We start from the raw sequence: 26,643 nt of genomic DNA, 5'->3' as shown, positions 1-26,643 counted from the left end.
AAGCATCCTCTGGTCATCAGGGCCAGGTACCATGTGCTGACCCCAGCCCAGGAGGAACTGCTTGGAAAATGCATTCATGGAATGGGGTTATGGTCCCCAGACAATTCACGTTGCTAAAGGCCCATGCCACCCCCAGTGATCCTGAAACACTGTGAATGTGCCCCAATTGGCATCTCTTCTCCCAGCCCTGAAAGGCAGCTGCCCTGGGGAGGTGGTGAAGGATGCTCCAGGAAGGGGGGGAAGCACAGGGAGGGGCTGAGATCACACAGCCTGGGCTCAGGACAGGGGCAGCACTACGAGCAGAACTGTCCCACGGTCCGGCAGGAGTCAAAGGGTGGGATGTGTCTGTCTGAGCCCCGTGGCTGGGCCAGCACGGGGACATTGCCTCACCAGGGTCCAGGGGGAAGAGCCCTTTCAGCATCCTTTGGTATTGCCTCATGCGTTTGTCTTGGAGGTCTCTCAGCCCGGCTGGGCCGGGTGGTGGCCGTTCAGAGGACGTTGGTCCCTTTTGCAAAGATCTGGAGGTTTCAAAATCTGGCTTTGATTCAAACTGGAGCCAAATGCAATGTTTTGAAATTCTCCTTGCAGGAGAAATTGGAGGATGTCTGAGGTGGTCAGGAATAATAAAAAAGCCCAACATATTTGGTATGATTTGAGAAGGTTAAATTTTTTTGAACAAAAAAGCACATTTGGCACTTTCTTAAAGATGCTGTATTAGGCCCCCAATTGCATGGTGTGACTATGAAGACAGTGGGCTTGCCCTGCTCTGAGCCCCCCTCCCCTTCCTCCTCTCGGTCTTTGCCCCTAGGTGCAGCTTTACTGAAACTGGTGCCATTTTGGGAGATGCTCAATCTCCCAGGCCAGCATTTTCCAGCAGAAAATATTACGAGTCTCCAGCCATTTCAGCTGCACTTCCTTCTGGGGCAATAAACACAAAGGAGAGGAGAAATGCTACTTCCTAGGACGAGGCTTTAGAGACACATGGTCAGCAGGGCTGGAATGGGAAGCAGCTGGGAAAAGCTGTTTTTGGTCACCTTGACCTTGATCTCCTCTCGTTGGAATGTCCCCACTGTGGGCCAGGCAGCCTGGGAGCCTGCCCGCCTGCTCGGGGTCAAGAAGCCATAGTGGGTCCCTTATGGCCAGTGCCTTCCATTTGGCTCCCAGGCCGGAGGGAAAACAGATTGACCAATGCCCAAAGCGAAGCCTTTAACCCAGCCGTGGGAGACACTACCTCATCCTCAGGAGCAAGCACCCAGCTGGCTGGGAACTGTGCCCCGGGGCAGTGTGGGGACAGCTGGGAGAGATGCCACCACGCTGGGGTGGGTAGCCATCCAGCCTGGCCAGACATGACCCAGGGCAAAGGTGGGTGCTGCCTTTCTGGCACCCCACGAAGTCACAGCATCATCCCATGGACCACTCTGCCCTTGGCATCTTTGAGGTAGGCAGGGCAGTGCCAGATGCACCCTGACCCCACTCTGGTCTGCGCTCATGCTGCCATCTCCCAGCCACACTTCTGGACCTTCTTGGCTGGCCAAAAGTGTTATTTCTGCCAGGGGGTGACAGTCAATTCCCCATTTTTGTCCTGGAGAAATGAGCTGATAGGTTGTTTCAAGCTGGGCAGGTGGAGGAGAGTGGGGTCAGGGATCCCACAAGATGCTCCAACACCTGTTTTGGTCTGAATCCTCGCAGTGCATGGCTAAAACCCAGGGATGCTGCTGGTGGGTCTCAGAGTCTTGTTGCATTGCGAAGAGCTTTTCCCATCAGTGGAATGCACCGGGCAAACCCCAAAGCCCTTCTCACTCGCCACAGAAATTTCTGCAGGGACCTGTCACTCGCCTTGAGGATGATGGTGCGAATTGAGGAGAGCAGCCACAAGCTGTTCCTGTGCAGGCAAGGGGCCGCTGCCGGGCGCTGGCCCCAGGCGACCAGCCCTGGGCTCCACCGTGGCCTAATTAGCTTGTTTGCCTCGTTAGGCACGGGCCTGGGGGGGTGTTCAAAGGGAAGGCTCAGCCGGTTTCAAAGCGAGACTCAAAAACATCTTTACACCCAGAGAGAGGCACGATGGGGAGACCAGGGGGATTCACACCCCGCCAACGGGGACTGATTGCTGGTGGCACCATTCTCTGCGACCAGAAATAGCCATTAAGCCCGTTGCCCCCATCCTCCTGGAGGTGCAGTGGCATCCTCCTGCCCCAGCTCCTCTCCTCCCCCTGGAGCTGCCATTGAGCTGGGCTCCCCATTACGCTGGGAACACAACCCGGGGCTGCTCCGAGCTGCTCCCCGGCACCGGCTGTGCCCCGGCAGCTCAGGGAGGCTCAGCCGGCAGCTGGGGAAGGGTTAACCCTGGAGCCTTCCCAGACAATTACCACAGGCCTGACCCCACGGATGCTGCTCTCTTCTTATCAGAGGGAGATGATAACCAGCTATAAGAAGTTAATGAAGCTGCAGGATGAGTCAATGCTCTCCCGCTGCTCTCCAGATGTTCCCGTCCTTTCCCCAGGGGAATGACGGAGGAATGACGGAGGGATTCTATCTGCCTGCCATAAATAGAAGGAAAATACCCCAAAACCCCAACCTTAACCCCATACCAACCCCCTTCAGCACACAACCTACTTGCTGACCTGCTGTCAGAGCAAGCATCCGGGGACCAGTGGAGAGCACGCCTTCCCCACAGAGGGGTGAAAAGCAGGAATAAATCTGGGACTGGAGAAAGGGTGCATGGGATGACCACTGGCCCAGAGGGAAAGACAATGGGTGCTTCCAACCTCCTCCCACTGGGATGCCAGAGCCCACATCCCAGCAGAGGCGGAAGGGTGCCGGGGTTTTGGGCTGAGTCAGGCTGGGCAGGAAACTCCAGGACCTCTCCCGCAGCTGCAGCCAGCCGGGGGGGTGTGAGTAAGCCCGGAGTTTCAGTAAACGCGGAGGATGTTTAGCCAAGAGGTGTAATGGAGGAGGTGGGGGGTTGTTTTGGAGGAGAGGCTTGAGCAGGTCCTGGTAACCAGCTGTCCCCTGCATGTGGCCACAGGTGACGGCTGCACCAACATCCCCGGACAGCGTGTGGGTGACAGGGTGCAGACCCTGCCCAGCACCCACGGCTCTGTTCCCAGCTGGGTGCAGCAGGGTGAGTCCAACAGGCCAAGCTGGACAAGTGCTGCTGCAGTGTGACACTCTTGGGTGCATGTTCCCCGTGACAGAGGGGCACCCAAACCACCTGTACGTGGGGCTGACTGAAATACTGACTTGGGAGTTTATCTACCCCTTCCACACCTTTTGATTTTGATTGCCAGTGGGTGCTGGAGGGATGTCCTTGCTGTCCAGTTCTGGGGGATATGCCTTCTAATCCACACGGATAATGCCTGCCTGAGGATCTGTACATCCCCCAGACCTGACCAGGCATTTGAGGCTCCTGGGCAACCCACAGTGGGAGTTTACTGGGGAACTGTGCACTGAATCAGGGAATATTTCCCAGCTCTGATTCAGCATCATTGTAATACTGGGGACTTGGCAGCTGCCAGGGCACCCCCTGCCCATGCACAGGAGCACCTGGCAGCCCAAATCACCCTCCCAGCTGGGTTTCATCTCAGCATATCCCTGGCTTGCACTCAGCCAGGGCAGGGGTACTGGGTCCCCCTTTGAGGGTGCCCACCTCAGCTTCCCAAGGGCAGTTCCCTTCCTCAGTTTCCCCAGCACCTCTGGGAGGGCACGAGAAAAACTCGCACCCAATTCTCCCTGATGGGTCCGGCAGGGACGTCTCCGCCGCTGCCGTTTATTTACCCTTCTTTCATCACCACCAAATATAAGAGATGAGCTCATGCCTCTCGCCAGGCTCTGACGACACGGGGTTTATTTCCACTGCAGGTATAAATAAAAAGCAGTGCGGCAGGCACCGGGGCGCCTCGTGCTCGGGAGGAGAGTCATCTTGGTGGAGTTAATAGCTTGGCCAGGGGAAACCAGAGCCCTTGTGGGCCTCGAAGTCTCTCTGGCATCCCAGGGATGAGGATGGGGATGCTCTCCCTCCCTGGGCATCCACACTGTGATGGGGGGGGGAAGCGGTGTGAGACCCCCCCAAGCTGCTCTTCACTTCCCAACCCTCTCTGCCTAGCAGCAGCTCCTGGCAGCCCCAGTGAAGCCCCGGGACCCCACCATTGCTCGCTAATCCCCACCGAGACCTGACCTAATTCCCGGGCACGTGAGCGTGTCTCCAGGCAGACTGCTCTGCGCCGGGGCCCCAGATCAAAGCGCGCAGGATGGCAGCGCAGCCACGGCACGCCTGGAGACACCGGCTCCAATCCGCCTCGCGCTGCCGACAGATTCTCCCTGGCACCCCGAGTCGCAGGCAGCTCCTGCCTGGCCCTGACAACAGCAGAGGCTTCTCCCAGTGATGCTCTTGTATCTGGGGAAGGGTCTCGGTGTTTCCGTCTGCAAGCCAGAGCGCTGAGCAGGGTAGGGGTTATCCAAAGTGTGGGGGAGGCTCCGGTACTTTGCCACCATCCCGGATGGGCTCAGCCCCATCTGAGCATCTCAGCCCCATCTCTGGGCACCCAGGGACCTGTGGGGGGCTGCAGGATCTCTGTGTGCTGTCCCCAGGGAGAAGGGGTGAGGATGCCTCAGTGGTGGCAAAGCACTGCCCAGCCATAACACACAGGACTTTGCAGCCACCCCCCAGCCAAACCTCCCCCAGCTCGGGCACTGCAGGGAGTGCTGGGTGCCAGGTGCCAGGCTAAGCGTTGCACCCTGATGCTGCTGTTTAAAGCTCTGCTTTATTCCTCTTTTTCTGCCCATTCTCTTCCCCTGCCACTGCAGTGGGGCTCCTGGCTGGCTGATCACCTCCCACCCTTTGGTGAGTTCCCCCGAGTTCTCTGTGGAACTGCAGCTTTTCTGTAAGTCTCCTTTTGGTGCCACAATGTGACTCTGACTCCCGTGTTCAGTGATGTCACATGGCCCCTCTTGCCTCTCTTAAGGGGCATAAGGGTCCAAATTGAGCACCCAGTGTCCTAAAACAATTCACTCTCCTCCGGAGTCAAGATAAGCTGTCTGTGAGCCCAACCACCCTTCAGGTCCGTGCTTCACTCGCCAGCCCTGGTGTCACCTGAGCCAGGTGGCAGTGAAGGCAATCAGTTCACTGACCTCCCTTCATTGATGAGCTCTGTCTTTGACTCCTTTTTTTTTCACCTATAAATAATTCTTCTTGTACCATCCAACATGGAAGTACCAATTTTGGTGCCCAGGCTCTAGCCAGCAGTCAGATGCCACTGACCTGCAGTATGTCACCAGTGCCAGGATGGGGACAGGCTCAGCCCAGGCTGCAGAGCCATGTGGAGCCATGCTGCATCCAAGTCTGCTCTGCCCGATGTTGCTGCAGCCCCACGAGGATGAGAAACCTTCATCCCAAAGCCTGGGTGATTTTCGGCTCCAGAGGTTGCCCCATCCTTCCAGATCCCCAAAGGGCAAGGGCTCCAAAAGGGCCCATGACAGGAAAAGGGTTTGATCAACACAACTCAGATGAGTACCTTTGCTCCAGCCCCAGGGACACAAATGCCCACTGGCTCCCTGGGACAGCCAGGGCTGCTCTGACCTGCACATCTCCTTGTCCCCAGAGAACCATCCTTCTCCTTCCCACTGGAACTTCAGATGCCCTTTCAGGCTAGAAAACACTCTGTCTTCTCTGACACATTAAGAATTGGGGGTTAGAAAACCAACACCTGAACTTTTCCAGCCCCTACTCCATTTTTCTTGCAGTCTCTAGTAGTTTTCCTGCCACCACTGCCAAACACCAGCATGATTTGGGTATTTGCAGGGAAGCTGAAACCCCCGCCCCAGGAACCCGGTTTTCTCCCCAGCTGAGATGTAGTTTGGTTCCAGCCACAGCCAACCCTGGCTCCAATTTCTCCCCATTTTCCAAGATGGAGCTTGACTTTCGCAGGCGAGCTGCTGGCAGAGATGGGACACTGGAGGGACGAGCCATCAGGAGTGCAGGAGGAAGAGGAATGTGACCCTCGGCTCTGCCTTCTCGTGTGCAGGGCAAGGAGATTCCAATATTTCACCAGGGATGTTTTACTCCACCAAATGCAATTAAAGGGTGGAACAGCCAAAGCAGAGATGCTCTCCTGCCCTCCCCATCCCAGTTTGGGCTCCAGCAGGATCCTGGGCAAACACCACCGGGTCTCTCCTCTGCAGGAGGCTGCAGGGAGAGGAGGCTGCCAAGCCTGGCCTCTGCTGGGATGTTTGACCCTGGCAGGAGCATCATTCCCATCCTGTTTGCAGAGCATCCCTCTGGCAGGGCTGAGCATCAGCCCCTTCAGCTGAGAGCTAATAAGTGTGAGACACATCCTACCCCCTCCAGCCAGCTCTGAGGAGCTCTGGCTTTGCCCAGCTCAGCGTTGCTGAGCACACAGGGCAGCCCCCTGAAGTGCCAAATAAAAGATTTCGATCCCAGAGGAGATGGGGGCTTGGGAGTATCAAGTCTCCCAGGGCTGTTGGTGATTTTTCAGGGCTTTCAAATGGTTTGAAGAGCACGATGGCATTTCTCTGCCTGGTGCTGGCCCCTGAACTGGGAGATGGACAGACCTGGACAGACCCTGAAGCTGCTCAGAGCTCTAGCCCAGGCTCTTGCCAAGACAGTGGGGTTTGCCCCTGGGCAGGGGGAGTCTCCCAAGGCTGGGCAGGATTTTGGCAGTGACTGCTGTGGTGCAGTGGCTCTCTGTGGGGAGCCCTGGGCCTGCCTGGAATGCTGCACCGGCTGTATGGGAAGAATGGAGGACCTGTAACTCCTGCGTGCTCAGAAAGCAAAGCATCCTTCTCATGCTGCCCCTGCCCAGCCTAGGCACCAGTGCCCAGAGCAGCCGAGGGGATTGCTCTTGGATGCCTTCACCTCCTCCAGAGCTCAGCCATGAAATCTGGGCTAGGGGACAAGGCTGTGAAGAAGAGCAGTTGCTGCTCTGGGCTTCCTGAGCCCACAGCTGGCAGAGGAGAGTGGGGTGGTGGGGTGCCCTGTACCCCCATCACCCCCGGGGGAGCGCAGGTCTCCTCGGGCAGTGAGGACGGAGCAGCCCCGGGAGCTCCATCATCTCCTCTCCTGCACCACTCCTTCCCCGCCCGGCGGGACTCGGCTCCCGGTGCGCGGGAAGCGATGAGGTCATGGTGCTTAATATAGCGATTTCATCACAGCCCTTCTCCCCAGCAACACGGCCCGGCTCCCGCCGCCCCCCGGCCGGCAGCGCCCGGGATGCGGTGGGATGTGGGGCCGGCCCGGGGCTGTGCGGGGCCGCCCGTGCCTGGTGTCACAGTGCCGCCCTCTGGGCACCGCGGCCGGACCATGGGGATGCTCGACGCAGCCCCCCCACCCCCCAAGTACTCAAATCTGAGCGGCACACTGGATCCATCGCGTGTCCCCCCTCCTCTTCCCCCCCTCGCCGCCCCGTGCCATCCTATCCCAGCCGTGGATTTAGAATCAGGGGTGGGGAAGATGTTTTTTTCCCTCCTGCCCACCCTGCTCATGCCCCAAAGTCCCGCAAACCGCTTCCCATTCTCCTAAATAATAAGCTTTTCCTTTCCTCTTTCTTTTTCCCTATCACACCCACAAGAGGCTTTCTGCCTGCCCTGATCCTCAGATACAAACCCTAGAGATCTGAAAAAAACCCCCAACAGTATTTTTCTCCCTAAAAAATAATAGAGCTCCTAGTGAAGTGCCCCAGCCCCGCACCTGCACCCTCCTGGCTGCATCACGCGGGGTACTGGGGAAGTGGAGAGGGGTCCACGTGCAGGCAGGGCCTCACAGAGCTGGGATTAGGGCCGTAATGATGTTGGAGCCATAACCCCTCCCTGCTGGGCCAGGGCAGCATCACCTCCACAGCCCCCTTCCCTCCCGGCAATATAGGGAAAAATGCGGCTCTGGGACTTACCCGTCAGCAGGGCCTGCTTCAGCTCAGCATCCCCCAGGGCACTGGGGCCAGATCTGTAGAGCACCTCGCTGTCGAGACCTGGGGGACGGGCAGGAGAGAGGGGTTAATGCTGAGCTCCACATCTTCCTTTCCAACATAATGGAAGCAGGCAGGGACCGAGAACACCAAGCTCCCACTCTGCGTGGGTACCAGGGGGAGTGGGCAGAGGTTTGGCTCTGGTGATGCTCTCGGGGCCTCTCCGAGCACGGCAGAGCCGGTGGCTGCACGTGTGCCCCGTGTGTGCCCTGCAGAGGGACGGGCAACCCGGGTCTCCGTACCTTGTTTTTCCAGCGCCTCGATGAGCCTGGCCACGGTCGGCAGCGCCTGCTCGGGGAGGGTGGGATGCTCGGCGAGCTCTGCCTGCCCGGGGAGCCCTGTGATGGAAAGAAGGGGAGAAAAGGTTTGGAAATTCCTGCCTGCAGGAATTCCAGTCTCTTTTCTCAGCTGCCCCATGATAGGATCAAGCTGCTGCTTTGGCAGAGCCACAGCCAATACTTTGGCTCAGGCTTGTCCAATTTTGGAGCACTTCTGCCTTATTTATCCTCTTTTTGCAGTAAGAGTCACTGTTGGGGGCTCAGCTGCTTGCTGAGATGCAAAGACATGCTCGGGCACATGCTCTGCCCGTGGGGAACATCCCACCCTGAGCATGGAGATCCTTCAGGCCAAAATCCCTTCCCCACCTCTCCTCCTATGGCACCGGGACTGCCCTCACTCATCACCCACAGCCCACAGTGACACCAGGCAGGAGCTGGGAACCAGATCCATACCCACCACTGACATGGCTCTCTGCAGCTCTCACCCACTTGGATTCTCTGGTGTCTATGACAGGACTGAGCACAGGCCCAGGCAGGACTCAGTCCTTGAAGAGCCCTTTGGCCAAACATGGGTCAGGCTTCCCACGGCACAAATCCCCATGTACTGCTGACTCCTGAGTTTTATGCCAAGGACACCTCACCCTAGACCATGACAGAGAGGAGCAAACCCCTCAGCAGGCAGGAGAGCAGCTGTCCTTACCCCAGGGAATGTTGTATCCACCCGTCCCTTTTTACCCCAGCTGATGAACCCTTCCTGTGCGGGTTATACCCAAGGGAGGCTCTAGCAGTGCAATTCTGGGATTTCTCCCCATTCTCTCTCTTTAGTGGCCTTTAAAGCCCCCAAAAGGCAGTGGGCAGGGGCCTGGCAGGGGCAGGGGCTGCCACTGGCTGCAGCACATCAGAGCCCTGTGCGACTGCTGCAGTACAGACACGTACTTGTGGAAATGCTGGGAAAAAAAAAATAAAGGGACTTTGGGGAGGGCCACGCTGCCTTCAGTCTTTTGCAAAAACACAACCTGGCCACAACAGGTGGATCCAGGCTCTGATCCTCACCGCAGTGATGCCCTGGTGCTTCCTGGAGAACAGGGAGGGATGCAAACCTCCCGCTTGTGGGTGGCTGATCCAGTCCCCAGGCACGGCTGTAACCCCAAAGCCCAGCAAGGGGGTCTCCTCTGCTGCCCAACAGGGATGTGTGGGTGCCTTGGGTGGGAACAGGGAAGATTTCAGGGTTTAAAGCAAAGCACATCGTTGGGAGTTCGTGTAAAAATGTCACCACCGCATGAGTGGTTTTGTAATTAGGGAAAACTGGGCTTTTCCTCCAAACCAATGGCTTAGGGGTAAGGTGGTGACTGCAGAAAAATAACTGTCTGTTCCTCCTTGCTGGGAACAACAGTAATGGCCCCAAGCTGTGCCAAGCTGGACCCCAGCATCCTGACACCCTGCTTGGCTCCAGCCCCAGGTGAAGTGGAGGTGATTCCTCTCGTCAGTGGGACCACTGGGCACAACTAGTCAGGGGCAAAACAGCCACTGAGCTCCTGGGAAATCTCCTGGGACTCAGATCTGCTGCAGAGTCATCTTCGGGATGTTACTTAATTTAAAAAAAAAGACCATTTCTCCCTGCAGAGTCAGCCCTGACTTGAAGGCACGGCTGGGACATGCAGTGTCTCTCTGTCATTCATGGCTTCAGCCAGCTCAGGGTCCCTGTGTGGCACCAGGGCTCGGTGGGCACTGAGGGCACTCTGGGTGGTGCACTGCTGTCGCAGAAAAATAAATTAGGGCTGGCCAAAAAAAAAAAGATCCCTCAAACCTCCATCTGGAAATGGAAACAGTATGGCAAGAATTAAAAAAAAAAAAAAAAGAAAACCAAAAGCACCTTCTCTTTCAAAAGGATTTTGGAGATTTTTACTCTAAGGGAACTCTCGCCAGCCAGGAGGTTTGGGTTTAAACTGACGTAAAATGGCACACACTGCTCCCCTGCTGCAGAAGGATGTGGTTGTGGGACACGAATCTCCCCTGCTGAGGTGCCTGCACACCCTGGCATTGCCCCAGGAAAGGCACTCCACAGAGGGGCATCTCACAGCACAGCACCGAGGAGGCGGCACCCAACATGCCCCTGGACAGCGGGGCTGGACGCCTGGCCATGGCCAGAGCACGTCCTGCAGACAGCAGCACTCTCCACAACCTACCCCCAAAACCTGCTCTTAGGGATTTTTTTTTTCCCCTATTAAAAAAATATGAATTTTACATTTTTAAAAATTTTGTTATCCCCTTGCCCAAACCCGTGCACGGCTGGGGCTCCTGCACTGAGACCTCCAGCATGGGCCAGGCTCTCCAGGCAGATGAGCTTCCTTGGCTTGTGGGGCATCACCACATCCCCAGCACCTGCGGGCAGGGGTCCTGGGGCACATGTCCCAGCCCCTTGGAGAGGAGCCCATGCCCACCCCTGCGTGAGGCAGGCACAGGGCAGTGGTGGTGGGCAGCAAGGGCAGAAGCAAGAAGGTGACTTCACACTTCTCCCTGGTGAATGAGGCTGGAGACCCCCAGGGTCTGCTCCTGTCTGACCCGAGCTGTCCAGGCTACAGCACCGAGTTTGCCAGGGCTCATCCTGCTGAACAGCCAGGGCAGAGGGCTCCTCACGCACCACTGGGCTTGACTGGGAAGGAGGCTCAAACCCCCCATCTGGCAGGGTAAGCACGCCCAAAAAGTGGTCTCCACCCTCCTGCAAAGCCAGCATGGAGCTGCTCTGGGAGCCTCGCCAGTGCTGGTGGGACTGTGGCCACCTTGGTACATTCAGATCACTGGTCAGGGAGGAGCACCTGCACTTTTGGGAGGGGAGGCAGAGGGGGGCCCAGCATCCTTTTCACATGGTTGGGGGGGCTCCGCATCAGGAACTGCCCGGCAACCCCACACATGGACATGGATGACGCAGTGCTCAGCTCAGGAGCCAGGTGGTCCCCACCTCTTAAATCATGGTGGCAAGGTGGTCCTGAACCATATTTTGAAGAGAGATGGACTCCTCATCAGTGGATGCCCCTCTAAACCTGGGACCAAGGTACCTCCAATGTCCATCCAGCCCAGAGGGGAAGCAGGTTCTTTGGTTACCACACCTGTACCATGGTCCCAAACTGGGCAGGGAGGGTGCCCAGAGTGCTAGATCAGCAACTGGGCAGGTTTTGAGCAGTCACAGGTGAAGGTGATGCCTCTCTCCCAGCCCAGGCCCACACAGACAGCCATTTCTCCTCCGTCACATCCCGGAGCAGGAGAGCACCGTGGCTTTGGCTGGGGTTGCCAGGACATGCCTGGCTGGAAGGGGGGATTCTTACCTGCCTTTTATTTTTTTTTTTAGCTTGTGTACATTATGTAACTGCTGTGAAACCCCTCCTGGCCCTAAGGCCTTTGGCCATGGTGAGGGCAGAGCTGGCTGCATGAGTTCGGCAGAGAAATGGACAGAGGCCTCTGTGCCAGGAAGGGTCTTCCTGAATATTCCCCCCAGTGCTGCAGCCCCCAGGGATAGAAGAGCCCCCCAGGGACCAATTCCACTGCCTGCCAAGATTGTTCCCTGTCCCAGCCTGCACAAAGTGACAATGAAGCTGGGAGCTGGCCGAGGGCCAGAGCTTGCCCGGGCACTGAGAGCAGCCTGAATCAGGTGCCGCAGTGGTGGGGAGAAGAGCAATTGGAAAAAAAGTCTCTGGGGACCACCACGGGGCTTTCTGATCCTCTCTGGGGGCCCAAAGGGCTCCTCCATCTTCTCCTGTGCTCTCACAGACGTGGATCCCCTTGGACACCCCATGCCAGCACAGCAGCCAGCCTGGGATGCTGGTGAGGAGCAATCCCTGCAGCATGTTTGCCTGGGGGGTAGCGACACTCCGGGCACCCCCTGCCTCCCCTGAGGCTGCCATGATGCACCAGGGCAGGTAATTCCTGGGACAGCTCCTCTTACTGTGTTTGGATCCCCATCCCGAGGGTGGATTCCCACCAAGCCACCTAAATCGCAAGCATCCACCCCGGCTCCACACCACCCTCGCCATCTTGCAGGGGACACGCACCCGTGGGCTCCCACCTTCCTGCTCCCCTAGCACTCACCCCAGGGCGTGGGGGTCCCAGCGGGTGGCAGGGGCAAGGGCCGTGGCCTGGCCTTGGTGGCGGCGGCGGCAATGCGTGCGGGGCCCAGGTACTCCACGTAGGTGCCGGGGAAGTCTCCGCGCTCCTTGGTGCGCTCGTTGATGCCGTGCAGCCAACCCTGGGGGTTGCGCTCGTCCCCGTCCTTGTAGTTGGGGCTGCTGAGCAGCCCGGCCCTGCTGACCGTCAGCACATCCCCGGGGCACAGCGCCAGGTCCTCCTCCCGGTCCTTCTGGTACTCGTAGAGAGCCCGGTACTGCAGCCCGTCCGAGGAGGCCATGGCGGCAGCGTGGCGTGGGTCACACTGCCCCGATCCAGCCAGACAGCGTGGCGTGGGTCACACTGCCCCGATCCAGCCGGGCATCAGGGGCCCGAGGCGCCCGCACAGGGCAGGGACGGCTGGGCTTGGGCAGTGCGGAGGGGTTGGGAGTGCTCCTCTCCCCGCACACGCAGAATGGAAATCTCAGTGTTGGAAGATGTCCGAGATGGAGAGCAGCTCCTGACCCTCCAACCCCAAAATTGCTGTGGAGCCACGCCAATGTCAGGGACTCATCAGGGCTGGTTCAGGTGTGGGTAAGGAGCTGTTTCTTCACCGGGGCGAATGGAGGGAAGAGAATGAGGCTAGTTGGGATAGAGGGTACAAATGTGAGTCGTCTTCTCAGCCTGGCCTCATCCACACGGTGCTGGGGACCTCCCTCTGTGTGCTGGAGAGAAAGGCAGCGTGTTAGTGACCAAAGCGCTGTCTTGACCTCAACCTCGTGTCCTGTCCCCCCATCCCAGCCTCCCAACACCAGGGAGAGCCCAGCAGCTCGCTGAGCTCCTGCTTCCCAGGGAGCTCCCGCCAGCAGGGCTCGGCCGCTGCACGCGAGGAAAGTACCGGCAAGAGTCTGGAAAGTAGGGCAAGAGATCACGCCATGGGTTTTTAAAATAGACATATGTGCTGAGAAACCTCCTGCTGCACGCAGCTCCCCTCCGGCAGCTCCAGCCTGGCATTGCTGCACGGAGCTGGCAGATGAAGATGTAGGATTTTCATGTGGGTTTGGTTTTTGGTTTATTTCCCCCCCTCCGTTTCTTTTTTTTTTTTTTTTAATTTTTTTGATGCATTTTTATATATTCCTCCAAGAGTGACATCATCCCTTGGGGGGAAAAGACGGTGCTGCTGCCGACCCGCTGCCCCCCAGCTTCCCGCAGGACCCCGTGGAAGAGGGATGGAGGGATGACGAGCAGCAGCTGTCTGTCTGTCCATCCATCCACCTGCCTCCCAGAGCCCTCCCGCTGCCCCTCCAGCCTTACCGGGCGCGGTGGCTCCACCGGCGGGAGCGGCGAACGGGAGCGGAGCGGAGCCGGCTCCCGGCCCCGCCGAGCCGCGCTCCGGCGGTGATGTCAGCGTCCCTCCTCCCCCTCCTCCTCCTCGGTAGCCGGGCGCCCCCCCCGCCGCGCTGCGGCGGGGGGGGGGGCGCCCGGCTACCGAGGAGGAGGAGGGAAAATTGTAGGAGTAGGTGGATGACTTCATCCCCAGATGCAGCATCGCTGCTCCAAAATTGCATCCTCTGTAGGATGGAGATCTCCCATCTGTGGGTCTCCATCCATCCTTAGGGATGCTAAAGGACAGAGGAGGACCAGCACCCCATGGACACCCCCCTTATGCCATCCAGCTCTCCCTGAGCACCCACATAGGATCCCTTCCTTTAGCCAGGCTGGAAAACACGCACAGGACAGGCAGGAGACGCCATGGAGAATCCCAGCCCAGGGATGCTCCGGTTCCTCGCTCTCCTCCTGAGTCTGGACAAGCTGTCCCAGTATTTGACTGTCCGTGAGGCACAGAGGGGTTGATGTGATGTTCCCAGAGGCACAAAGGCTTGCTTTACTTTTATTTATTTTTTTTTAAATCCTTGTTTCTCACGCTGACTCCTCCGAAATGGTCGTGGCTCCTTGTCTTTGCTGCAGGTTGGACATCCTAAAAATAGATGGTACCTAAAACACAGGCTCTGGCAAATGCACACTGGCTGAATCCAGGCCACTGCAGGGAGCAGTGCAGGGGTGGCACAAAGTCCAAGGAGGAATCACAAGTGCTGGGAAAACTGAGGGAACTGAGACAGACAGGCCAGCAGAGCAACGCAGATGGAGGGCCCTTCTCACCCGTAATTTCATCAAACTCCCCCCTCCTTTCCCTGCAGCACATGGCCTGACGGTGCAGGGCAGCAGCATCCTGGGGGATTTCTCCTCAGCTGCATCTCCTTGGGCAGCATGCAGTCCCCACTGGCCCACTCCCCAGCTGGATCCAGCCCAGCTGTTGGTCTTTGGGGATTAAAAGGGATTTTTCTCTCCCTCGTCCCATTTCTGCTGGCACCGTGCTGCTGTTGCAGCTGCCAGGACGGAGTTGGAGTTGGTTATGAACAGCCACACACTGCCCTCCCCCGAGCTGTGCTTCCCCAGTCGTGTTCCCTGTGCCCCATCGGGGATGAAGAGGTTTTGCTGAGTGTCCAAAGCCCTGCTTGGCCTCCCCAGAGTCTCCCACTGGGGTTATCAAGTCACCCAGGCTGAGCATGGTGCCAGTGCTCAAGGGGCTGCCTGGAGAAAGGCAAGGAGGTGTTTTTGTCCTGGGAGAGCATTAGAGCCGGGGAGGCTGGTGGGTACATCACCATCCGGTATTACCACCCATCCTATCCTGGGATAGGATAGGGTGGGATAGGGCCTATATACAGTCCAGGAATTAACACAGTCCTGGGGCTCTGGGGCAGGGAAACAACCTGGCATGACATCCATCATCTCCCCTTCTCAGGATGCTGAGTGGGATCCTTCCTTCCCAGCAGCAGATATCTTTCCCTCCTGATGCACTTCAGGGTCCCCAAACACAAAGGCCCCATCTCCCGCTGGAGCCAAGTTTCACTGCCCACCACCCTGCCACTGGATGGGGCTGAGCATCACCCCAGCCCTCTCTGACTTCCAGGGACCCTCAGAGCACCCCTTACACCCTATTCCAGTTGCACTGCAGCAGGATCGTTCCCAAAACTCTGCATCCTGGGCTGCCCTTCACCCTGTACCACCCCACACGGTTTATTCAAACCCTCACCCCACTCCAGTCCAGAGCTGGGCACATCCCCCAAGGCAGGCAGAGAGCCTTCAGAGAGCACCCTGTGAAGAAGCAAAAGGTGCTTCAGACCTTGACTGCTATTTATTGAGCCAGAGGAGCTGCCTGTCAGGCTCTGATTAACTACAGATCCATCCTCGTTGGCTTAATGAGCAGCACTCATGGCAACGAGAGCTTTGCCTTGGTTTGCCTCGCCCTGACTATTCTGTGGAGTGTGCAGGAGGAACCTGCCTTGCTCCTTGCACCCCGTGGCTCCCTTCAAGCCCCTCTTTGCTCAGTGTCCACACAGCCCAGGATGGGGGTATGGGGAGGTGAGCGATGTGTCTCCTCACTGGGGTCCCAATGCCCTGCTGTAGCCCCTCTCCTCTCCTGGCCGGAGGGACAACCCTTGGTGGGAGCAGGGGATGCTTTGCATCCGCCTTGACTGCCTGTCCTGGCCTTCCCAAAATGACAGGGGTCCCGCTGCTCCCCTCTTTTCTTTGGGACCTCCCCAGTGCCATCCCGTCCGGCCCCTGGATGTGCTGGGCCAAGCTCACGCCCAGGGAAGTTAGCCACTGTGAATAAATAGAGCATAAATACAGTTGTTAACGTGCCTGGCTGGAGAATGTGAGGCTGCAGAACTGGACTGAGCCCTTCCCAGCTGGAGAAAACAGAGAAAAGGTTCAGGTTTCCACTGACATTTCAGTCCACTCTTTTAGTTTCACCTCTGTTTCCCCACTGTGGAGGGCTCCACGCTTTGCTTTCTCTTCTCTTTAGGAGCAGGAAAACTCCCTCTCTCTTGCTTTTCTCCCAGAGTGCCCAGGAGTGCGCTCTGGCCTCTTTGGGTTCTGATTTAGGAAGAGCCAAGTGCTTCTTGAAACAACCTCCCAGCGTGGCACCCATGGACAGCTGGGAGCTGCACTGTTCTACAGACGCTCTCTGCCACCACCACTGAGTTGGGGCTACCTCAGACCTGGGGAGGAAGACGCTGGAGAAAACCCAAGGAACACAAGGAAAGGCTGGGGGCGCTGCCGGGGCTCTTCCCTGCGCCGCTCTGCAGGGCTGAAGCTTCACAGCACGGCAAGTGCCAGGAGCTGCCGGAATGGGTGCTGCCAGGGCATCCCTCAGTGCCACCTCTCTGGGCAGCGGGCAGTAGCACTTCCCGAGCTGGGTCAGGTCCTGTACCCCGACTCTGCAGTGGAAAGGGTCTCCCTGGTGGGAGAAAGCTCCATCAACCACACAGCCCTGGCCATCCTCGCAGGCGAGACAGCGGTAAAGGCTTCGCAGCCCGGCTCTCGCCTGCAGGAGCCCCCGGAGCGTCGGCGCTCAGACGTGGAGTTATCCTGATGTGACCCTGCAGCGCAGCCCTCTGCATTCCTGAATCTGCCCGTCTGGGCTTTACGGCAGCTGGCGCCTCGGCATGGCCCTCGCTAATTAATTCGGGAGGGATTTGCCGGCCTGGACACATGTGAGAAACAAGGAAATGCTATCTGGAGGGGTGTGGGCAGGCGGCCAGGGCAGGGCAGGGCAGGCACCGGGAGAGTCACTGTGGGGGTACACCCGTGGGAAGAAGCTCAGCCCGATACAAAAGCAGAGAGGTGTCCTGGAGCCCCTCTTTAATTGCATTATTAACACACAGCTGGAAACAGCATAATGATTAACATCAGCTACGTAAGGCACAGGGCCAGGTCCTTACACTGGGGGACACACTTGCAGCCCCCCCTTATCACATCTGTATTTACACCCTGGGCCCCACATGGCAGAGATCACGGTACCAGATGGGGCAATGCCTGTGTTTTGGACTCAAGTTGTGGTTTTGCACATAGCCACGGAAACAGGGAGGATTCTCCTGAAAGAGCCACAGCCACAGGGAAATCGGTGTGGTCAGTCCCTCCCGTGGTGGAGGAATCGGTGATTTCCCCAGTTCTGTGGCCAAAAGTCTTTGAATTTTTGAAGCTGAGAACTGAAATGCGTCCTTTTCAAGACATCAAAAACTTTTGGCTGCCGTAGATATTTATTTCTCTGCATCAGGAGGTGGGAAGTGATGAATTCAGCACAAATTTGCAACATTCAGTAACTTCCATCTGCAAATCCAAAGTCAGGTTCATCTCCGGCACATTGCAGTGTGTCCATGCATCCAGACTCTCCAGGTGACTGGATACTGGACAGACAGCTGGATAGGCACTGCCAACCCAAAACAGACATGTGAAAGCCCTTTGCAAGGGACTCACCTGGATGAAGCTACCCCAAAATCCCGTCAATCACAGACTTGGCTGGTCTCCATGGCTGGTGACGCTTGGGGCTCCTTACTCAGTGCTTTACCAGGAGGGAAGCTAAGGCATGAGGGGGATGTCCCCTGTGCCCAGCGGAGTGCCAGTGGTTGCATTAAGCCAAGTGAGCCTGGCTTAGCACCCCCTTGGGCTCCTCACTGTCAGATCGATCAGGATCATTAGCATTTGTTAATCCATGCAGGGGCTGAGCAGCAGGGCCTGTTCAGGGCTGCCAGGACGCCTCCTGCCCTGCTGGCTGAGAGATGCCAGTTTAGGTTTCTCCCCACTTACTCCCAAGCAGATGCTTTGTTAACCTTGCTGTCTAATTTGCTGTGCAGAGGGACGGATGGCTGCTCCAAAATGCCTCCTCGGAGCACCCAGCAGCTGCCTTGCTGGAGCCCTGGGTAGGAGGGTGCCAATGCAGGGGAGGCTGTGCCCATTGTGTGCCTGGATGTCAACCAGAGGATGCCAAAGACCAGGTTCATCAGCAGGGTGGAAATTCAGCACTTGAGAGCTCAAAATGCAAACACAAGCTGGAAGAATAACAGAATCATAGAATCATAGAATCAGACGGGTTGGAAAAGACCTCTGAGATCATCAAGTCCAACCCTTGATCCACTACCACCGTGGTTACTAGACCATGGCACTAAGTGCCACATCCTGTCTTATCTTAAAAACCTTCAGGGACGGAGAATCCACCACTTCCCTGGGCAGCCCAGGGCAGCATGAGGCTGGAGCAGAGCTTGCAGCTTTTCCTTGAAGAAAAGACCAAGAAGGGGGGCTTGGTGTAGACACCATGGCCGGATCCTGACACCATGCCTGGCTCCTGCACTCCCTCAGGCATGGGTCAGCAGCCAGGGTGGGGACAGAGGACCTCAGGAGGGGACAGAGGACCTCAGGAGTGGCCACTTATTGCCACTTCCCTGCTCTCAGCTTCCCAGGGCCAGGTGGCTTGGAGGAGCCTTGTGTCCCATGCCCTGTTGAGGAGGCATCCCCATGCTCCGGGGAAGGGGATCCTCAGGGAGGATCAGGCTGTGTGATGGGATGGGGACAGCAGGGAGATGGTGTGGCCTTGCTGGGCAGGAGGGATGTGGGAATGTCACTAGGCTTGTCCTTGTGTGGCCAGGTCAGGCCTCCCTGGAGAGCCAGAAAATCCAGCCCTGGCTCCCTAGTGGGGTGACACTGGGGAGTGGCCAAGCCCCAGGCTGTGGCACTGGGGAGGTGAGGGGAGCAGCCCATAAGTTGTCCTTTGTTTTTCCCTGTGGCTGGGAATGACTGGGAAGGAGAGCAAGTATCTACGTATTTGCCAAAAATTATTTTTGGGGTGGGGGTTTTCGTGCAGCAAATAGGGTCAGGCTGGGATGGGGCAACTTTTGGGAGAGGGGCAATATGATGGTCTTCATTTGAATTTAGGAGCAGCAGTCCCCTTTGGGAGAGGGATCCCTCACCCTGAGCAGCTTCATAGCAGCTGCTTCAGGGAAGGGCTGAGGCTGCAGGCAGTGAGGGGGAGAGGGCTAAAGCCCCCAGCTGCAGCACGGGTTGCCTTAATACTCAGGGTGCCTGGGAGGGTCAGAGGCTTCCCCCAAATACCACCGGGATTTGGCTGGAGCCCAGTGGGGCTGACTTCATCCTACTGAAATGTATCATTATGGCCAGGCAGGGAATGTGCTCTGGGGTTTCGGGGGAGCTGGGCGTGGGCTCTCTGCCGAGCACACAGAGACTGGTTTCCTGCCTGCTCTTGCAGGATGAGATCTCTCTCCCCTGCCTCCTGCATCGCTCCTGGGTCTGATGACAAGCTGAAGGGATGCATTGGGGGTGCTGGGGAGGGGACCAGCACAAGCTCCTGCCCCAGAGGTGCAGTGGACCAGCAAGGACCACCGCCAGGGGCAGGCCTGGGCGTCAGCTTCCCCACCGTGTGCTGTGTGGCTCTCTTGTAGCCCTCCTCTGTGGAAAATCAGCCCTGTTTCAAGTGTCTTTCCAAAGAAATACACTTTTGGCAGCCCTTAGGCTATGGCAGGTCTCTGCTGACCTGCTCCAGCGCTGGCATCTGTTATGGCTGTCACCGTCCTCTTCTGCCACCACCCCGCTGTGTCCCCGCCGGCAAAAATCCACCTCCCAGCGCAGCAGTTGGGGACGGCCCGAACAGCTTTGGCTTTTCCTTTTTGTAAACCGGCTTGTGCAGCTGTTCCCCCCTGTGCTTCTCTTTTCACCCAGGGTGTTGGAGGTTTGGGTTTTGGAGAGATCCCTGCCTGGGTGGTCCCGAGAAGGGGGGACCAGCAGCGCACCCACAGAATCGTCCTGGGCAGATGGGATGGCTCAGCCACGGGTGGCAGAGGGGGGGCTGTGACCCGAGGGGCTGAGACTGGGGGGCTGTGACTGCTGGAGCCGTCCACAGCTGGAAAATCCCAAGCACAGCTGCAGACCGCCTGCGGAGGAGGGCAGCGGGTGGTACCCCCACAGCTGCAGCATCCGCCGTGGGCTGAAGACCCCCGGGGCTGACATCGTTTCCCGCTAAAGTCCCCATAGCAGGGGTCTCACCCTCCTGCTCCGCGGGGCTCTGTCGGGTTGGGGCTAAGCCGGGTCGCAGGGCGTGCGACCCCCGGGGGTTGTCAGCTCCCGGCAGCAGCGGGACGGGGACACCGAATCCCCCAGGCCCCGCGGCGATGGGCGCGGGCAGCAGCCGTCCGGGCTGCCCGGTCCCTGCAGAGGGCAGCAAGGCACCGGGATCCCCGGGACACCCGCAGGGGGTGGCCCTGGCGGGGCCGGACGGGGCGGGGGCGGCCCCGGGGCCGAGCCCGTTTAAAGGGCAGCGGCGGGAGGGTGGCGGAGGTAGAGAGGGTTGGGGTAGGTGGAGTAAGGTTGTGGTGCTGGGATCTGCTTTCCGTCCAGGTAGGTCGGGTTCCGTCCCTCCCTGCCCAGGGGTATTCCCCCGGGCTCCCCTGGAGGGGAGCTGGGCTCCGCTCGCGGGAGGGCACCGGCGGTGCCAGGGTGGGGGCTTTCCTCGGTAACTTCTCCACTCTCCTTAGGTGCAAAGATGGGGTGCTTTACCTTTATCAAGGTTATGATGATCCTCTTCAACCTGGCCATCTTTGTAAGTGCGCCCCGGGGGCTGGGGTCTGCGGGAGCGGGTCCCGGGGGTGCCCTGAGCCGGGTGTGGGGTGGGTTCAGCCCGTCTGGTTTATCTTTCCTGCCCCTCCATGTTCCTTTCCGTGGGCGATGGAGCAGAGGGTGTGAAGAGGTGACTGTAGGTGGGACTTGTGCCCATGGGACCCCGCTGGGGTGTGAGGTCTGGTCTCTGGCCCCAAACTGAGGGATAAAGCCCTGAGCTTGGGCGGGTTTTACTCCAACAAGGGCTGTGCTGGGCTCTGGGGACAGTGGCTGTTGCATCAGCTGCCCGTGTCCCTCTCTGTGCTGAAGCTCTGTGCCCCTGAACAGGGGGGTTTGCTGGGTCCCTGCCTGGGGGGCCCCGTATCTGTGGAGGAGCAGCCCATGTGTGTGACTGTGGTCTGGGGTGTTGGGGTTCTTGGACATTGGGTACTTCCAGAGCACACACTCTGCTCCCACCCAGGGCAGAGAGTAGTGGAGCTCCCGAGAGCCCCTGGCTCTGCAGGAGCAATGGAGCCACCTGGAAGGGGGTGTGGTAGGATACAGCCTTGGGAAAGGGGGTGCAGAGCCTCCAGGCTTGCCCTGGTGAAACACTGCCTCCTTAAAGCTCCTGCTAGGATTTGGGAGTGGTGGAGAAGGTCAAACGGGCAGAGGTCAGGGCTGGGACAGACGGGAGGCAGCCAGGAGCTGACCTTTGCCCAGGTGAGTGTCTGGGGTGGGGGGGCTGCTCAGCTGCTCCTCCAGGTGGATGGGCAGCTGCCCTGGATGGAGGAGCTTGTGGCAGGATGGTGGTGGCCAGTGTCTGCACTGGCCGTGTGGGCCCCTCTGGGGTCACGTGCCACGGGCTGGTGGCATTGCTGGCTTGGCTGCCTTGCATGGGGCGTTCTGCCCCACTGCCAGCACTGAAACTGCTCAGGGTGGGGAAAGGGGCAGCTGTGACAGCACACAGAGGCTGTGCTGGTGGAGGGGGTGTTACATCTGGCTGCCCCCAGTATGCAGTGGCAATGCCCTGAGGTGCCCACAGTACCAGGAAGTCTTGCTTTGGTGTGGTGAAAAATGGCAGAGGGAAGAAATAGCTGTGCCAGGACCTTCCCCAAACAGCAGATCTCTTGCCTACCTGGAAGTTGACATTGCCTTTCTCCTCCCAGCTCAGTGGCGGGACCCTTCTAGGAGTTGGCATCTGGGTCAAAGTGGATGGACAGTCATTCGTGGATATATTTGGGGCGCTCTCCTCTAGCGTCCTGCAGGTTGTGAATGTGAGCTATGTTCTCATCGCCATTGGTGCCATCCTGCTGATCATCGGCTTCCTCGGGTGCTACGGTGCCCAGAAAGAGAGCAAATGTCTCCTGATGATGGTATGGACCTGACTTACCTTCTTGTTTAGCCTCATTTGAGCTGGGTGTGCGGTGGGGGAGATCTGATGGACAGGTTTCACTGTGGATATGTGCTCTGTGGATGTTTCCACGTGTAGCAGTCTGGGTGGATTTTGGAAAGGCAGTGCAGCACTCAAAGTCTGCCTGGGGAAAGGGTGAGAGGAGGCAGGAGGTGGTGCTGAGCAGGAGTGTGTCCAGAGAGCTCAGCCCCATGCAGAGGAAGGGCTGGAGAACCCAAGGTTGTGCTGCTTCTGCCTTGGAGCAAAGCTGAAGGCAATGAGGCAGAAGGGCTTAAGCCCTGAGATCCTGTGGCCCTGGGGAAAGAGGTGGGTTCTTGGGGCCCTTGAGGAATTCTGGCTGTCAGTTTGACCTCCCTCCCCTTGCTGTATCCTAGTTCTTCTCAGTGGTGCTCATCATCTTCATCGCTGAAATTGCTGTTGCTGTGGTGGCTCTGGTCTACACAAGTCTTGTGAGTGGCATACCTGAGTCTCGGGTTGGGCTGATCTGGGACATGTCCTACCCCTTGGGAAAACAGGAGATATGGGCTGGCAGTGCTGCCCATGGATGGGGAAGCTGAGGGGTGGGCACTGCTGCAAGAGGAAGGGATGTTGGTCACTGCTGGCACCCGCTACAGGGGCAGGCTGGGGTAGCCTGGCTGGGTTGAGGGTGGTGGGAACAGGGATTCCTGTTGTACCATAACCCTCTTTTTTTTTTTTAGGGCAAGTTTTGCCCACTTTTTTCTCTCAAGCTCCTCAGTCCATTAGCAGCTTAGGCTTGACTCCTCTCCATCTCTGAGAATAGGAGCTATATGGGAGAGGAAGTCACTAATGCCTTACGTTGAGCAAACTCAACCCCTTATTAGGCAGCTGAGAAACCACCTGGAGAGAAAGGTGCCTGCCTCATTAGGCACTAGAGAAGTGAACCGTGGGTCAAACATCCTGGCTCCCTCACTTAACACTGCTTATCAGATGACTCACTGGTCGTAGGTGACCTTGGTGCCATAAGGCACTGGTTAGTGGGGAAGGGGCCAAGCTCCCTGTGGGTCAAAGGGACATGGTGTGACGTACTTCTGGCCACGCTGGGTCTTGCTGGTCTCCTCCCCATAGGCTGAGACCAGTATGGGGGTGCTCAGCTCTGTGGTGCTCCCCAGGACCTTCTCTGATGGTGTTTTTCTGCCCCTTCTTCCAGGCAGAGTCGCTGCTGTCGGCTGTGGTGACCCCTGTCCTGAAGGAGCAGTACGGGAAGGATCGGACTTTCACGCAGATCTGGAATACCACCATGACAGAGGTGTGCTGAGCCCTGGGACCCTCACCTGTGGGTCAGAATCCTCCCAACACAAGCTTGGTGGTGCACACCTGGGTGGGCCAGTGGGATGGGAATGGGAACACCGTCGCAATCCTGGATGTGCTGAGCTGTCCCCACCTCATCAGCTTCCCTGGTGCCTGGGAACCACCTACTTGAGACCTAGTGGTCCCATGCCTGGGGTTAGAGATGCATGTGATGGTGTGTAGGGTAAAATCCTGGTCTTGAGATGACTGTTGAGCACCCTGCCATAGCTGGGTGGAGATGGGTGACACCCTCCATGACGCAGTGGGGTCCAGATTGCGTCGGAGCCTGGAGGGAGACATGAAGGATGCTCTCCCCATCCCTTCCTCTCTCTCTCCCTCTTAGGTCCATTGCTGTGGCCTGAATAACTACACAGACTTCAATGACTCCTTCTACTATAAGGAATATGGGTCCTACCCCCCCCAGTGTTGTGGCTCAACTGACTCCTGCAACGCCACAGCGGCTGCACAAAGAAATGTCACGGTACGGACACTCTGGTGGCTCTTGCCCTCTGGCAGAGCCTGTTTTGGGATGTGCCTGGGCACAGGGATGGAGACGTGTCCTGTAGCTCCAGGCCCAGCTCTGGACATGGCAGTGCCATGGGCTTTAACTCCTGGGGGATGCTGTGGTGGCCCTGGCTTGTCCCTGATAGAGACCAGCAAAGGTATTACTGTTGCTCTGGTCCTAAAGGGAGCAGAGTGGGATGCCTGGTGCTGGACATGAACCCAGCACCCAGAACTCTGCCTTTTTGGATGGTTTCCCTGCCTTCCCTTCTTCTGCTCACCCTTTGTCCTAATATGTCTGCTGAGAAGCGGCTGAGTTGCCCCCTGAAGCCCCCAGACCTTCTCCAAGGCTGTGTTCTCTGGGTGGGAGAAGAGTACCTCCCTTTCTGGGGATGCTGTGCCCTGGCATTTGGGGCATTGCCCCCTCTTGGTCATCCTCACCTGTGTGGTTGCCTCCTGTAGGGTTGTTTCGACCAGGTCCTGGAAGAAATCAGGACTAACGCAGAAGTGGCGGGTGGTGTGGCAGCCGGCATCGCCGCCTTGGAGGTGAGTGCCTGAGCACTGCTGTGCTCCCTCTTCCTTGTACCAGGAGGTGAGTGCTGGGGCTGGGACCAGCCTCAGTGGCCGAGGGGGCTGGGGCAGCCTCATGGAGCACCATCTGCTCCAGGCCAGTGAGCCTTCTTCCCTGGGCACATCCAGCTCTTCCTCCTTGGTGCGCTGGGGATGGTGGGCTGTGACTCAAACCCACGTTGGGAAGGGGGAGGGAGGATGCACATTTAGAGGGGCTGACTTGCATCTTGCCACCCCCAGATTGCGGCCATGGCGGTTTCCATGTACCTGTACTGTCGGCTGGATGAGAAATGATCCCACGAGGCAGGAAGATGATCTGCCTCCTGCCCGTGCTGGTGCCATGCTCCTGGGGGGGACCCCATCCCTGCCCGGGTCTGATGCTGTCCTAGGCACTGTGATTTATAGCTGTACTTTGATCTACTGAGCTGGGATCTGTAGAGTTTGTGTATATTTTTGTACTGATATGGCACACTGAGTCTGTACATAGTGATTTGGGGTGGTTTTTGAAGGGGGTGGGGTGGCGTGGAAGAAGCTGTTTGGTCTGTTTAGCTGATGTCAGCAGGAGATAAAGCAGCACCAGGGCTGTTCAGGGCTGCTGATCTGGCAGTGGCACAGCAATGCCTTGATAAACTCTTGCAGGTGGATGCTGTACCTCTCCCATGCTGTCCCCAGTGTGCACCTAAGTGGGAGCTGGCAGGGCAGGGAGCTGTCCTGCCTCCCTGCTTCCCTCTACTGAGGTAACTACCACCCTCTGGGTGGTAACTACACCTCACAGGGGGATGTATCTACCCCTGCACCCATTTTCTGCCAGCACTGACCCTGTTGCTGTGTTGTCCCCTGAAAGAGGGGCTGGCTGGTCTCTGCCCCTGCCCTGGCATGAAGACAGCCCTGGTGGTCCCTGGCCCTACAGGTGCTGGGCCTGCCCCCTGTGTGCCTTCTGTCATTTCATGGGTGAGCCCCTCTCCATGCTGTAAAGAAATGCAAATAAATTTTTCATCTTGGATTAAAAAAAGTTATTTTCTGGAGTTGATCTTGGTGCTGCCTTTGATAAATACCCTCTTTTCAGGAGGGTACAGGGGTGGGAGCTGCCTTGAGTTCCCCCCACGTTTCCTTACAGGTCCTTGCAGGCAGCACAGCCCTGCCCTCAGGCTGCCTGCCCTCCTTGCCTGCAGCTCCTCCTCTACTCAGGTGCTTGGAAACAAGCAGCCCAGTGTTTGCACAACAGATGGGCAGTGGTGGGGGCCACCACCAGCACTACACCCACCCTCCCTCTGCAACAGCCGCTGCTTGCTCAGAGCAGCCGTTCATGGACTGAGCAACAGTTTGGCTTGAAAGGCAGGGCTGGCTGGGGGGTTCCTGTGTCCCCATCAGCCCCAGGAACCTGAAATGGGGTGGTGAGGAGGGATGGATCCTGCCAGCCCCATCTCTGAGCATCCCATCCCCGGCCTTGTCCCACACTGCCTGTGGGGGGGGGGGGGCTGCCGTCCCTCTATGTGTGGGGGTGGTGGGGGGTTTCCAGCCACCCTATTTCCCCAGCTTTGCTCCTTCTCTGCCCTTGAGGGTCTGCTTGCCCTGCCTCAGTTGCCCCATTTCGGAAGTGAGGCGAGGATGGGTGGTTTGGGGGGTGGGTGTTCCCAAGGGCTGCTTCACCCCGTTTTTGACATGAGGCTCCCTGGTTGTGGGGCAGAGCACAGGGACTGGGGGAGGGTGGTGCTGAAGGACGGGGTGATTAGCAGTGTGCAAACAGCCTCCCCCTGCACTGCCTTGCTCCGTGCCTGCCATGGCACCCCCTTATCAGCTCTTGCACCGGGTACGGGGCTGCACCAAGGCACTGCTGTGGCCCACTGGGGTCTGGCATCTCCCTGGCACCATCCAGCATGCTGGTGGCAGTGGGACAGGCACAGGCACCTGCCTCCCCACCCTGAGTGACTCAGCCCTGGGGACATGGGTTTTAGCCCTGCCCCACAGCAAGGTGTGGAGGAAAGCTGCCAGAAAATAGCCTTATCCTTCCCGGACAGGTGAATGCCCCAATTCCACCATAAACTGTTGTCAC

At 58.1% G+C, this 26,643-nt stretch overlaps 2 protein-coding genes across 4 annotated transcripts in view; one reads left to right on the top strand and one right to left on the bottom strand.

Moving 5' to 3' along the window:
• Positions 1–13,765, bottom strand: part of LOC113967478 (phosphatidylinositol 3-kinase regulatory subunit gamma) — an 82,425-nt gene extending 68,660 nt beyond the window's left edge. For both annotated transcript variants that reach the window (XM_027683083.1, XM_027683082.1), the window contains exons 1-4: positions 13,667–13,765; positions 12,338–13,077; positions 8,219–8,314; positions 7,902–7,979 (exon numbers count right to left, since the gene is read on the bottom strand). In XM_027683083.1, the coding sequence (XP_027538884.1) occupies positions 7,902–7,979; positions 8,219–8,314; positions 12,338–12,653 (490 nt within the window). In that variant the 5' untranslated portion in view covers positions 12,654–13,077; positions 13,667–13,765. The remainder of the gene's footprint in view (positions 1–7,901; positions 7,980–8,218; positions 8,315–12,337; positions 13,078–13,666) is intronic.
• A 6,743-nt stretch (positions 13,766–20,508) lies between these two features.
• Positions 20,509–25,602, top strand: TSPAN1 (tetraspanin 1). 2 transcript variants are annotated; one of them, XM_027683302.1, is made up of 8 exons: positions 20,509–20,602; positions 20,740–20,804; positions 21,967–22,173; positions 22,586–22,660; positions 23,380–23,478; positions 23,863–24,000; positions 24,483–24,566; positions 24,831–25,602. In XM_027683302.1, the coding sequence occupies exons 2-8, from the start codon at positions 20,748–20,750 to the stop codon at positions 24,882–24,884; spliced, it is 714 nt and encodes a 237-aa protein (XP_027539103.1). In that variant the 5' UTR covers positions 20,509–20,602; positions 20,740–20,747; the 3' UTR covers positions 24,885–25,602. The 2 variants fall into 2 exon arrangements, with proteins under 2 accessions (XP_027539103.1, XP_027539104.1); XM_027683303.1 differs by having other exon boundaries at positions 20,548–20,606.
• Positions 25,603–26,643: the final 1,041 nt, after the last annotated feature.

The sequence above is a fragment of the Neopelma chrysocephalum genome, unplaced genomic scaffold, assembly GCF_003984885.1.
Source record: "Neopelma chrysocephalum unplaced genomic scaffold, ASM398488v2 Primary Assembly neopelma1_64, whole genome shotgun sequence".
NCBI lineage: Eukaryota > Metazoa > Chordata > Aves > Passeriformes > Pipridae > Neopelma > Neopelma chrysocephalum.
This window is presented reverse-complemented; position numbering and strand designations above follow the sequence as displayed.

Bases quoted from the DNA above. Each gene is read 5' to 3' on its own strand.
- TSPAN1 (XM_027683302.1), top strand. From the start codon at position 20,748: ATGGGGTGCTTTACCTTTATCAAGGTTATGATGATCCTCTTCAACCTG. The intron at 20,805-21,966 runs GTAAGTGCGCCC...TTCTCCTCCCAG, and splicing joins TCTTCAACCTGGCCATCTTT to CTCAGTGGCGGGACCCTTCT. The intron at 24,001-24,482 runs GTACGGACACTC...TGCCTCCTGTAG, and splicing joins CTGCACAAAGAAATGTCACG to GGTTGTTTCGACCAGGTCCT.